This window comes from Salmo salar, chromosome ssa13 (genome assembly GCF_905237065.1).
Source record: "Salmo salar chromosome ssa13, Ssal_v3.1, whole genome shotgun sequence".
Classification (NCBI taxonomy): Eukaryota; Metazoa; Chordata; class Actinopteri; order Salmoniformes; family Salmonidae; genus Salmo; species Salmo salar.
Genome location: NC_059454.1, coordinates 47446237 through 47460349, shown reverse-complemented (window position 1 = coordinate 47460349; position 14113 = coordinate 47446237). Strand labels below are relative to the sequence as shown.

At 42.4% G+C, this 14113-nt stretch overlaps 1 protein-coding gene across 1 annotated transcript in view; it reads right to left on the bottom strand.

The window, feature by feature from the left end:
- Positions 1-14113, bottom strand: part of LOC106566945 (phosphatidylinositol 3,4,5-trisphosphate-dependent Rac exchanger 1 protein) — a 148805-nt gene that overhangs the window by 111404 nt on the left and 23288 nt on the right. Inside the window, exons 2-3 of the mRNA XM_014135621.2 lie at positions 4768-4833; positions 4401-4523 (exon numbers count right to left, since the gene is read on the bottom strand). Of these exons, the coding sequence (XP_013991096.2) occupies positions 4401-4523; positions 4768-4833 (189 nt within the window). The remainder of the gene's footprint in view (positions 1-4400; positions 4524-4767; positions 4834-14113) is intronic.

Here is a 14113-nt window from a genome sequence, read left to right as displayed (position 1 = left end):
CGGGCACATCGCGCACCGCTCCTGAGCATAATACTCGCCAATGTCCAGTCTCTTGACAACAAGGTAGACGAAATCCGAGCAAGGGTTGCCTTCCAGAAAGACATCAGAGATTGTAACGTTCTTTGTTTCACGGAAACATGGCTCACTCGGGATACGTCAGAGTCGGTACAGCCACCTGGCTTTGTCACGCATCGCGCCGACAGAAACAAACATCTCTCTGGTAAGAAGATGGGCGGGGGTGTATGCCTAATGATTAATGAGACGTGGTGTGATCATAACAACATACAGGAACTCAAGTCCTTTTGTTCACCTGACCTAGAATTCCTTACAATCAAATGCCGACCGCGTTATCTACCAAGAGAATTCACTACCAGAGGGTAGTAAGGTCTGCACAACGCATCACCGGGGGCAAACTACCTGCCCTCCAGGACACCTACACCACCCGATGTCACAGGAAGGCCAAAATGATCATCAAGGACAACAACCACCCGAGCCACTGCCTGTTCCCCCCACTATCATCCAGAAGGTGAGGTCAGTACAGGTGCATCAAAGCGGGGACCGAGAGACTGAAAAACAGCTTCTATCTCAAGGCCATGAGACTGTTAAACAGCCATCACTAACATTGAGTGACTGCTGCCAACATACTGACTCCTCTCTAGCCACTTTAATAATGGAAGAATTTATGTAATAAATGTATCACTAGCCACTTTAAACAATGCCACTTTATATAATGTTTACATACCCTACGTTACTCATCTCATATGTATATAGTGTACTCTATACCATCTACTGCATCTTGCCAATGCCGTTCGGCCATTGCTCATTCATATATTTTTATGTGCATATTCTTATTCATTCCTTTACACTTGTGTGTATAAGGTAGTTGTTGTATAATTGTTAGGTTAGATTACTTGTTAGATATTACTGCATGGTCGGAACAAGAAGCACAAGCATTTCGCTACACTCGCATTAACATCTGCTAACCATGTGTATGTGACAAATACATTTTGATTTAACCTGTCTCTCCTTTCTGGGGAGGTTCCCATTGCTTGCAAGGCAGTCGGTGAGGTTCGTCCTTTATTTAAAGGAGAGATCAAGCTGATCCTAACTGCTTTAGGGCAATTTCTATTTTGCTCTGTTTATTAAAAGTGTTGGAAAAACGTGTCAATAATCAACTGACAGGCTTTCTTGATGTCTATAGTATTCTCTCTGGTATGCAATCTGGTTTCTACTCAGGTTATGGATGTGTCACTGCAACGTTAAAAAGGTCCTCAATGATGTCACCATTGCCCTTGATTCTAAGCAATGTTGTGCTGCTATTTCTATTGACTGGGCCAAAGCTTTTGATACGGTAGACCATTCCATTCTTGTGGGCCGGCTAAGGAGTATTGGTGTCTGTGAGGGGCCTATGGCCTGGTTTGTGAACTACCTCTCTCAAAGAGTGCAATGTATGAAGTAAAAATGTCTCAGCCATTGCCTGTCACCAAGGGAGTACCACAAGGCTCAATCCTAGGACCCACGCTCTTCTCAATTTACATCAACAACATAGCTCAGGCAGTAGGAAGCTCTCTCATCCATTTATATGCAGATGATACAGTCTTATACTCAGCTGGCCCCTCCCCGGATTTTGTGTTAAATGCTCTACAACAAAGCTTCCTTAGTGTCCAAGCTTTCTCTACCCTTAACCTTGTTCTGAACACCTCCAAAACAAAAAGTCATGTGGTTTGGTCAGAAGAATGCCGCTCTCCCCACATGTGTGATTACTACCGCAGAGGGTTTAGAGCTTGAGGTAGTCACCTCAAACAAGTATGGCAAGGCGGTACACTGTCCTTCTCTCAGCACATGTCAAAGCTGCAGGCTAAAGTTAAATCTATACTTGGTTTCCTCTATCGTAATCACTCCTCTTTCACCCCAGCTGCCAAACTAACCCTGATTCAGTGGACCATCCTACCCATGCTAGATTACGGAGACATAATTTATAGATCGGCAGGTAAAGGTGAGTGGCTAGATGTTCCTTACCATTCGGCCATCAGATTCGCCACCAATGCTCCTTATAGGACACATCACTGCACTCTATACTCGTCTGTAAACTGGTAATCTCTATGTATCCGTCGCAAGACCCACTGGTTGATGCTTATTTATAAAACCCTCTTAGGCCTGACTTCCCCCCTATCTGAGATATCTACTTCAGCCCTCATCCTCCACATACAACACCCATTCTACCAGTCACATTCTGTTAAAGGTCCCCAAAGCACACACATCCCTGGGTCGCTCGTCTTTTCAGTTCGCTGCAGCTAGCGACTGGAACGAGCTGCAACAAACACTCAAACTGGATAGTTTTATCTCAATCTCTTCATTCAAAGACTCAATCACGGACACTCTTACTGACAGTTGTGGCTGCTTTGTATGATGTATTGTTGTCTCTACCTTCTTGACCTTTGTGCTGTTGTCTGTAGCCAATAATGTTTGTACCATGTTTTGTGTTGCTACAATGTTGTGTTGTTGTCATGTGTTGCAACCATGCTGTGTTGTCATGTGTTTCTGCCTTGCTATGTTGTTGTCTTAGGTCTCCCTTTATGTAGTGTTGTTGTCTCTCTTGTCGTGATGTGTGTTTTGTCTATTTTTTTTTTAAATCCCAGCCTTTTGCCAGGCCATCATTGTAAATAAGAATTTGTTCTTAACTGACTTGCCTAGTTAAATAAAGGTTAAATAAAATAAAAAATACCTCAATTACCTTGTACCCTTGCACATCGACTCGGTACTGGTACGCTGTGTATATAGCCAAGTTATCATTACTCATTGTTGGGAAGGATTGTAAGTAAGCATTTACTGTTAGTCTACACCTGTTTTTTACAAAGCATGTGACTAATGAAATGGTATCAGGACACATTAAAAAGGTAATACATTTTTACAGTTACATCTTTACTAAAAAGCCCATAAGCATTTATTTATTTTTATTCCCTACATGCAAATACCCTTATAGAAAAGCCTCACCTTGAATGCAAACACTAACAATACTTTTTGAACAGGGAAATGTACTGTAACAAACCTGAAGCATTTAATGCGTTGAACCATCCTATTGAAAAATCCACCTTGCATCGATTAAGGTTCAAAATGTAAGGCCACCCTAAACTGGGTTTGTGCTCCACCTTGGCCGGACAAGACACTGCTGTGTGTGGAATACTTGGGAGGCCATTCACTTTCTCAGGTACTACTACACAGCCCAATTTACTATAACTTATTGAAAAACCTTATTATAGAAGATTTTAGTTGGGTAAAAAGAAATGACAGGTGAGTCTCTCATTCATTGAAATTCTGAAGTTGAAAGATGTTAATTGAGAAGTTTAAGGCATTTTGAAATCCGTTCAATTGATACAACGAACGATGATAATACTGTTTTACTGTTTTGACTACAGGAGCTTTCCCTTTAAACAAACACCATTTACAGCATACTTTCCTATCAACTGAATGAATGTTCCTTTCAATGTCTCTTATTCTACAAAGTCCCCTCAGTGTGTGTGTGTCCGTGTCTGTGTGGGGGGGCCCGTGACTTGTCCCATTGATGACTGACACTCTCTCTTCCCCCGACAAAGGCAGTTATTGGTTGTCCCCAAGGGCCAAATTAGTTAAAAAAGGGTGGGATGAGGAGGAGGGAGGAAGAGATGGCAGGAGGAGGAAATCAATCTGCTGAAGGGGATGTAAGTAAGCATTTCACTGTAATACCTGTTGTATTCGGCGCATGTGACAAATAACATTTGATTTGATTTCAATGACAGGGGCCTTGCATGGGGCTGGCAGGCAACAGATATTTTATTTTACCTTATTTAACTAGGCAAGTCAGATAAGAACAAATTCTAATTTCCAATGATGGCCTAGGAACAGTGGGTTAACTGCCTTGTTCAAGGGCAGAATGAAAGATTTTTTTACCTTGTCAGCTCAGGGATTCGATCTTGCAACCTTCCAGTTACTAGACCAACACTCTAACCACTAGGCTACCTGCCGCCCCAGATAGAGTGGTCTTTCTGGCTAACAGGATACAGGCTGTTTGAGGGGCTGGGGGGAGTGAAGTGGGGGGCAAATTGGTGAGGGGGAGAGGATTGTGTATATTATTATGTGAAAGAGAGAGTTGTGGAGGGCTTTTACATTCTCAGCCGTTTTGAAGGTTAATCCTCAACTGTGGTTCATGGGAACAGTGAAAAGGGTGATACAAGTAGAGGCTGGCTGACTGTGTGTGTGTGTGTGTGTGTGTGTGTGTGTGTGTGTGTGTGTGTGTGTGTGTGTGTGTGTGTGTGTGTGTGTGAGTGAGAGAGAGAGAGAGAGAGACTGTGTTTATGATCATGCCGGTCTCTGTGTGTGTATACACACGTGTGTGTGTGTGAATGGAAGTGTGTGTCACTCACAAACTGGAGGAAGACGTGTCCAAGGGCATGCCCAGGCTGCGGCTCTGGCTGCAGGCTGGCCTCCACTGCAGACAGAACCTCTTTGTGAACGTCCAGGATGGACTCGATGTTGGAAAACAGGGTCTGTGGTAGCAGAGACATACACACCCAGTACTTCAGTCATTTCAACGTTTCACTTTGTATTCAAAATTGTGACACACACTCACCCAAGGTCAGTATCTTATAAAACATGTCGATGTTTACTATTATCAAAGCGTTACAGTGCCACAATACACTTTTCTCTCTGCAGAAGAGATTACAAGGCTATTATGGCCCAAACATCCTTAGGATAATCCTAACGGTTTAAAAAGACAAAGGTCATATTTACCTTGACATGCTCAGGTGACAGACACTGTTGCTCCTCTGCAGTTTGTCGGATTCTGTGCAAAAAGGCCTGCATGGGTAGTAGAGGAAATACAAAGATGCTGGTTCAAGTCCGGTCTTACTGAAGTATCATAGGTTTGTGTACAGCAATATGCTGTAAGTTTACTTTAGTTTTAAGGTTAAGGTTAGGGGTGAATATCCTGGTCTCACGCAGACGCACACACAGTGCCAGAATGAATGAATGAATGAAGACCCAAATATGCTACAAAAAGTTACCTTTAACTTTGCCTCAGTACCTTACAGGTATCGGGGATTCTGTATGAATGTAACTACTGTATACTGTAGGTCCTTGCTACAGAAGCCATTCAAACCCATGTATGTGGGAAACCGTCTCCCTGGAGAAATGTTGACCTATCACTCAAATCCTGACAAGAGAAAAGAAAAAGGGATGTGGGAAAGGGTGCCTCCTCAGTCTCTCGCTCTTTCCCCATCTCCTCTCGGTTTGTCTGTCTGACTCTAAATGTCTCTAAACTTCTACGCATAGCTTGATATCTTTTTTTAAGCGGCACTTACAATAATTGAGAGATGTTAATGACAACTAATGAAACCTAAAGAGAAAGTCTGAAGACGGGAAATAACACCAACGTGGAAACAGATTTCTCAACTGCTTTTTGCTATATTGACCCAAACTTCTTGTGGGGTTTGGTGGCACTGTTTTACACCTTCCCATTCCTAGCCACAGTGACAGAGCAGGGTCGTTCCACCTCAAACAGAACAAGAAAGAGGCTTGACACCCACCAGCTAAGATTTTTCTGAAATCGTGTATGTTAGAAACAGATATTAGCGTTCCTGACAACGAGTATATAGTATCAGTTCTCAGTGTCTGACAAGTAGTATGGAGCTGCTGCTCGGCGTATTGTTTCTTCATCCTACGTCACCTATTCCCAGTGAACGTTTTTTTCCCCTGTTCAGAGGAATTAGTCATTGAGGTTTATGTTCTATCCTACATCCTGATAATACCAGATTCTGACCACTAGATGGTGCCGTTTCTGATATTAGGTGATTATATTTTTTTAAAGATACCCCAACAGCTCAATGTTAAAAGGGAGAGTTCACTCAAATTACAAAATGATATATTGGTTTTATTACCCTGTAAGCAGTCTATTGACTAGGTTCGACAGCAGTCACTGTTTCAAATGCTAACTTTAACATTTGTGGCACAAATCCAATGCAAGTTAATAGTACCTATATTAGCATTTTCACACTTCATTTAAAAATCATCCTTAAGTATTTAAAACATGTATTGTGTAACTCAATGGTGTTACTTATAGATAATCTGGCTATGAAGCGTGAAAATGCTAAGATGGGTACCATTGACTTTGGATTTGTGGCACAAATTGACATTGGATTTGTGCCACAAATGCTAAAAGATTAGCATTTGAAACAGTGGCCAGGTAAACAAAACCAACGCATGGGTTGCTGTCATAACTTGCTTACAGCTTAACCTGTTATGACTAGGGGGCAGTATTTTCACAGCCGGATAAAAAAACGTACCCGATTTAATCTGATTATTACTCCTTCCCAGAAACTAGAATATGCATATAATTATTAGCTTTGGATAGAAAACACTCCAAAGTTTCTAAAACTGTTTGAATGGTGTCTGTGAGTATAACAGAACTCATTTGGCAGGCCAAAACCTGAGAAGATTCCATAAAGGAAGTGCCCTGTCTGACAATTTCTTGCCCTTCTTGATTATCTCTATCCATTACAGAGGATCTCTGCTGTTACGTGACACTTCCTACGGCTCCCATGGGCTCTCAGAAGGCGGCAAAAAGCTGAATCGTGGCTTTGCAGGCTCTGGTTGAAAAAAAAGTAGCGCGTTTGGATAGTGGCTGGTCACAGTACTGTGAGACTCAGGCTCGTGCCCGCGTCGACCCCATGCTTTGTTTTCTTTCGTCTGTTTAGCTAAACGCAGATTCCCGGTCGGAATATTATCGCTTTTTTACGAGAAAAATGGCATAAAAATTTATTTTAAACAGCGGTTGACATGCTTCGAAGTACGGTAATGGAATATTTAGAAATCTTTTGTCACGAATTGCGCCATGCTCGTGACCCTTATTTACACTTCGGATAGTGTCTTGAACGCACAAACAAAATGCCGCTATTTGGATATAACGATGGATTATTTTGAACCAAACCAACATTTGTTATTGAAGTAGCAGTCCTGGGAGTGCATTCTGACGAAGAACACCAAAGGTAATCAAACTTTTGTAATAGTAAATCGGAGTTTGGTCAGGGCTAAACTTGGTCGGTGTCTAAATGGCTAGCCGTGATGGCTGGGCTAGCTACTGAGAATATTGCAAATCGGACATATCGAGTGCATAGAGGAGTTCTGTATCTATAATTCTTAAAATAATTGTTATGTTTTTTGTGAACGTTTATCGTGAGTAATTTAGTAAATTCACCGGATGTTTGCGGGGGGTATGCTAGTTCTGAACGTCACATGCTAATGTAAAAAGCTGTTTTTTGATATAAATATGAACTTGATTGAACAAAACATGCATGCATTGTATAACATAATGTCCTAGGGTTGTCATCTGATGAAGATCATCAAAGGTTAGTGCTGCATTTAGCTGTGGTTTTGTTTTTTGTGACATTATATGCTTGCTTGAAAAATGGGTGTCTGATTATTTCTGGCTGGGTACTCTGCTGACATAATCTAATGTTTTGCTTTCGCTGTAAAGCCTTTTTGAAATCGGACAGTGTGGTTAGATTAACGAGAGTCTTGTCTTTAAAATGCTGTAAAATAGTCATATGTTTGAAAAATGGAAGTTTTCGGATTTTAGAGGAGTTTGTATTTCGCGCCACGCCCATCATTGGATATTGGAGCAGGTGTTCCGCTAGCGGAACGTCTAGATGTAAGAGGTTAAGGAAACCAATGTAAATTTGAAATCTGGGTGAACTATCCCTACCTCTTCGCTATAGGGGGCAGTATTTTCACGGCCGGATGAAAAACGTACCCAAATTAAACTGCCTCCTATTCAGACTCAGAAGGTAGGATATGCATATTATTAGTAGATTTTGATAGAAAACACTCTGAAGTTTCTAAAACTGTTTGAATGATGTCTGTGAGTATAACAGAACTCATATGGCAGGCAAAAACCTGAGAGGTATCCAACCAGGAAGTTGTACCTCAGAGGGTTGTAGTCATTTCAAATGACGTTCTATCTAAAATACAGTGTCTGTGATGTCATATTGCACTTCCTAAGGCTTCCACTAGATGTCAACAGTCATTAGAACCTCGTTTGATGCTTCTAGAATGCAATTTGATTGAATAATACCCGGAACAGTAAGTGGTCTGGCTGGGGTCATTGCCTTACCTTGCGCGCGCGCTCACGAAGGATTAATCATTTTTCTTTTTCTTCTGTAATGAATCTGCTATTGTCCGGTTGGAATATAATCGCAATTCTACGATTATAACACCCTAAAGATTGATTGTGACCATGGTTTGACATGTTTCTACAAACGCTGAGGGAACTTTATAACTTCTCGTCGATGGTGGATAGATGCATTTTGGAATGGGGATCTGGACGCGCCATCAAAACTGATTTATTTCGACATAAATGATGGACTTTATCGAACAAATGAACATTTCTTGTGGAAGTGGGAGACTTTCCGAGTGCATTCAGCCAAAGATCAGCAAAGGTAAGATAATATTTTTAACATATTTCAGCGTTTTGTGGATGCCGTGGCTGGACGGCCAACTGAATAGCATGGTGCTCAGTACTCAGAATATTGAACAATGTGCTTTCTACGTAAAGTTATTTTGAAATCTGACACAGCGGGTGCATAAAAGAGTACTGTATCTATAATTCTTAAAATAATTGTTGTGTATTTTGTCAACGTTTATGATGAGTATTTTTGTAAATTCACCGGGCATTTTGGGGTGAATACATTTTCTGAACGTCACGCGCCAATGTAAAATGTTTTTTTTATATAAATATGAACTTGATGGAACAAAAAATGCATGTATTGTCTAACATCGTCAAAGGTTAGTGCATAATTTTTGCTGGTTTTGTGCTTTTGGATGGCTAACCTTGCTTTGAAAATGGCTGTGTTGTTGTTTTTTGCTGTGGTTGTATCCTAACATAATCTAATGTTTTGCTTTCGCTGTAAAGCCTTTTTGAAATCGGACAATGTGGTTAGATTAACAAGAGTCTTATCTTTAAAATGCTGTAAAATAGTTGATTGTTTGAGAAAATTGAATTGTAGTATTTTAGTTGGTTTTGTATTTCGCGCCATGCGATCCCATTGGCTGTTGGCTAGGGGTTCCGCTAGCGGAACGTCTAGATGCAAGAGGTTAACATGATAAAAATCACCTCTTTTGTACAAAGAGCACCATCTAGTGGTCAGAACCTGGTAATATCAGGATGGAAGATGGGCCATAAATCTAACAACTTCAATTACAAATCGCTCTGATTAGCGGAAAAATAAATATCACCATACATGACATAGGATGAAGAAACAATAATCTGAGCCGCAGCTCCATAGTACTTGTCAGACATAGAGAACTGATGCTGTATACTCGTTGTTGGGATTGGTGTGGGGAGTCCGTGGGTGGCTTTTGACCGTTTCTTTGGATTCCTCATTGTTAGAAAAAAGGTTGGTCTAACGTATGTGAACACCCCTTCAAAATCAGTGACTTTCAACGTGGCACTGTCACAGGATGCCAGTTCATCAAGTTTCTGCCCTGCTGGAGCTGTCCCGGTCAACTGTAAGTGCTGTCACTGTGAAGTGGAAATATCTAGGAGCAGCAACGGCTCACCAGCTGTTTTTCTAAATAACAGCTAGTGCACGATATCTAAGGAAGTCTCGAGCTATTGCTCGCCTGAGGTTGAGTATATCATGATAAGCTGTAGACCACACTACCTACTGAGAGAGTTCTCATCTGTATTCTTCATAGCTGTTTACATACCACCTCAGTCAGAAGGTTGGCACTAAGATAGCATTGAATGAGCTGTATCCACCATAAGCAAACAAGAAAACGCTCAACCAGAGGGTGCGCTCCTAGTTGCCAGGGACTTTAATGCAGGGAAACGTAAATCCATTTTACCAAATTTCTATCAGCATGTTAAATGTGCAATCAGAGAGAAAAGAACTCTGGACCACCTATACTCCACATACAGAGATGCATACAAACCTCTCCCTCAATTTGGCAAATCTGACCATACCTCAATCCTCATGATTCTTGCTTACAAGCTAAAATTAAAGCAGGAAGCACCCGTGACTAGATCAATGAAAATGTGGTGAGATTAAGCAGATGCTAAGGTACAGGACTATTTTGTAGCACAGACTGGAAAGTGTTCCATCATTGCAACAATGGCATTGAGGAGTACACCACATCTGTCATTGGCTTCATCAATAAGTGCATCGATGACGTCATCGAACTAAACTACTTTATGCTCGCTCCGAGGCAAATAAAACTGACACATACATGAGTGCACCAGCTGTACCAGAAGACTGTGCGATCACGCTCTCTGCAGCCGACGTGAGTAAGACCTTTAAACAAGTCAACATTCCCGCAGGGCCAGACGGATTACCAGGACGTATACTGTGAGCATGCCCTGAACAACTGGGAAGTGTCTTCACTGATGTTTTCAACCTCTCCCTGTCCGAGTCTGTAATCCCTACAAGTTTTAAGCAGACCACCAGATTACCTGTGCCCAAGAATACTAAAGTAACCTGCCTAAATGACTACCGACCCGAAGCACTCACGTCTGTAGCCATGAAGTGCTTTGAAAGGCTGGTCACGGTTCAGATCATGGCTTACATCAACACCATCATCCCAGAAACACTAGACCCACTCCAATTTGCATACCGCCCCAACAGATCCACAGATGATGCAATCTCTATTGCACTCCACACTGTCCTTTCCCACCTGGAAAAAAAGGAACACCTTTGTAAGAATGCTATTCATTGACTACAGCTCAGCGTTCAACACCATAGCGCCCTCAAAGCTCATCAATTAGCTAAGGACCCTGGGACTCCCTCTGCAACTGGATCCTGGACTTCCTGACGGGCCGCCCCCAGGTGGTAAGGGTAGGTAACAACACATCCCCCACGCTGATCCTCATCACAGGGGCCTCTCAGGGGTGTGTGCTCAGCCCCCTCCTGTACTCCCTGTTCACTCATGACTGCACGGCCAGGCATGACTCCAACACCATCATTAAATTTGCCGATGACGCAACAGTGGTAGGCCTGATCACTGACAACGAGACAGCCTATAGGGAGGTGGTCAGAGAACTGGCCGTGTGGTGCCAGGACAACAACCTCTCTCTCAACGTAATCAAGACAAAGGAGATGATCGTGGACTTCAGGAAAAAGAGGACCGAGCACGCCCCCATTCTCATCAACGGTGCTGCAGTGGAGCATGTTGAGACCTTCAAGTTCCTTGGTGTCCACATCACCAACAAACTAACATGGTCCAAGCACACCAAGACAGTCACGAAGAGGGCACAACTAAACCTATTACCCCTCAGGAGAATATTTGGAATGGTTCCTCAGATCCTCAAAAGGTTCTACAGCTGTACCATTGAGAGCATCCTGACTGGTTGCATCACTGCCTGGTATGGCAACTGCTTGGCCTCCGACCGCAAGTACATCACTGGGGTCAAGCTTCCTGCCATCCAGGACCTCTATACCAGGCGATGTCAGAGGAAGGCCCTAAAAATTGTCAAAGACTCCAGCCACCCTAGTCATAGACTGTTCTCTCTGCTACCACACGGCAAGCGGTACCGGAGCGCCAAGTCTAGGTCCAAGAGGCTTCTAAACAGCTTCTACCCCCAAGCCATAAGACTCCTGAACATCTAGTCTGGCTACCCAGACTATTTGCATTGCCCCCCTCTCCACACCACTGCCACTCTCTGTTGTCATCCATGCATAGTCACTTTAATAACTCGACCTACATGTACATACTACCTAAACTAACCGGTGCCCCGCAAATTGACTCTGTGCTTCCAACTTTGTGGCAACAGTTTGGGGAAGGCCCTTTCCTGTTTCAGCATGACAATGCCTCCTTGCTCAAAGCGAGGTCTATACATAAATGATTTGTCGAGATCTGTGTGGAAGAAATTGACTGGCCTGCACAGAGCCCTGACATCAACTCCATTGAACATGTTTGGGAGGAATTGGAGCACCGACTGCGAGCCAGGCCTAATTACCCAACATCAGTGCCCGACCTCATTAATGCTCGTGGCTGAATGGAAGCAAGTCCCCGCAGCAATGTTCCAACATCTAGTGGAAAGCCTTGCCAGGAGAGTGGAGGCTGTTATAGCAGCAAAGGGGGACCAACTCCATATTAATGCCCATGATTTTGGAATGAGATGTTTGATGAGGTGTCCACATACTTTTGGGCACATAGTGTATATTTACTGATTATTATATGAACCCTATAAATAAAAAAAATTGCCAATTTGGGTGCAATCAATTAGCTTAATTTCTCAGAAGTCAAATTATATATTTCAACAAAATCATTTTGCAGGAACGCTAACTTCTGTTTCTAACTACAGAAACGATTTCAGAACAAATCGGAGATGGTGGGTGTCACGGCTTGCTGGAATGACATGGAACGACGCAGCAGGCAGATGTATGCACGCACACAAACACGCACACATCTTCCTTTAATGAATGACCGACACTCCTTATCACACATCAGCATTATTTTTTTTAAATACAATGGAATGGGAGAGCAGGGGAGGTGAAAACATGAGTGTCACCTTATTTGTGACTTCATAGTTCGTACAACTGCACTGTGGATAGTCTCGCTCCTAAACTTCTACATGTGCCACACGGATGTGGAAGAAAGTGGGAGGTGGTACAAATGTGCGAGGCCACAAGCCACAAAGGGGTCCTTTCAGGTGTCTGCATTATGCCCCAGCGATGCTCACCCGGGCTGCATTGGCTATCGGCAGTGTTGCGTTACTAAACGACTAGACTTGTTTATTGGAAGAGAAGAGGGGAAGTTTGTCGAATCTCCAAGCGCTGCCACCAGCATCACTGAGCAGGGGTGGTAAAGGGCAGATCAGATAACACACTGGCTGGTCAGAATTAAAAGAAAACAATCTGTGGGGGGCAAACGGGACAGTAGAACACAGAGATGTGAGTATTGAGGAGTCAGTGTCCACAACAACAACAAAAAAACTTGCTTGGAGGGGGGAAAAAAGCAGACAAAACAATAAACAATGTGGATAGAGTAGGCAACCCAGATTCATGCTGACAGAAATGCTCCATTGGACACATTTCTTAAAAGTTACAAATAGTAAGGGGTTGGTGTCAAATACATTTTTCCCCCTCAATCAGTCAACTGAATTGAAATAAATTGAGTGTAAAATTCATGAATTGTACAAGTCTCCAATTTCTTCTTCATTTTCCACAATTTCATCATCCTGAATTGAACTGACCCCAACCATGATCGCAAGAGACCTGCCACTGCATACAGTATGTCATCCACTGTGCTCTTATAGATTGCTCAAAATAGCATGCAGACTAAATTTAGTTTGGTCATCAATACATCATGTGCTAATAACAGCACGTCAAATAGTACTCTGACAGGGCCACAAATTTCCTTTTGGAAATCCTCATTCAGGTGATTAATGGTCTGCTACTGTACGGTGGAAGGACAAGCAGAGCTGTTGAATGGAGCAGAGCAGCAATATTGCACACCAGGGTCTGTAGCCAGAAGGGCTATGGGTTGTAAGGTTGAATTTGCTCATGTGGAACTTCCAAAGGAGATCCGCTCCAACCTGCTTATTCTCTAGCCTCGCTTGCCAAACAAATGACTGCCAGACAATCAAGTACTAGTACAAACTTGGTGTCAGTAAGATAAAATACTATGAATCATTGCCACAACACTGAATGCCTGACAAGATCAACCTCAGATCAAATGTCCTATCTTGGTCATTCTCATGAAACCATTAAAATACCATGGCAATAATGATTTTAAATAAAACATTTAGTAAAATAACAAAATAACATAATAAAGGTAGTGTTCTCTACCTTGCACAAAGAGTAATTTCAAATGAAATCTAAGTTTGTCACGTGCGCAGAATACAATACAGTGAAATGCTTACTTACAGGCTCTAACCAATAGTGCAAAAAAGGTATTAGGTGAACAATAGGTAAGTAAAGAAATAAAACAACAGTAAAAAAGACAGGCTAAATACAATAGCAAGGCTATAAAAGTAGCGAGGCTACATACAGACACCAGTTAGTCAGGCTGATTGAGGTAACATTGGAAATAATTATTTTGGTATTTTATAGCATTTTCTGCAGAAATTCTCATTACCGCAACG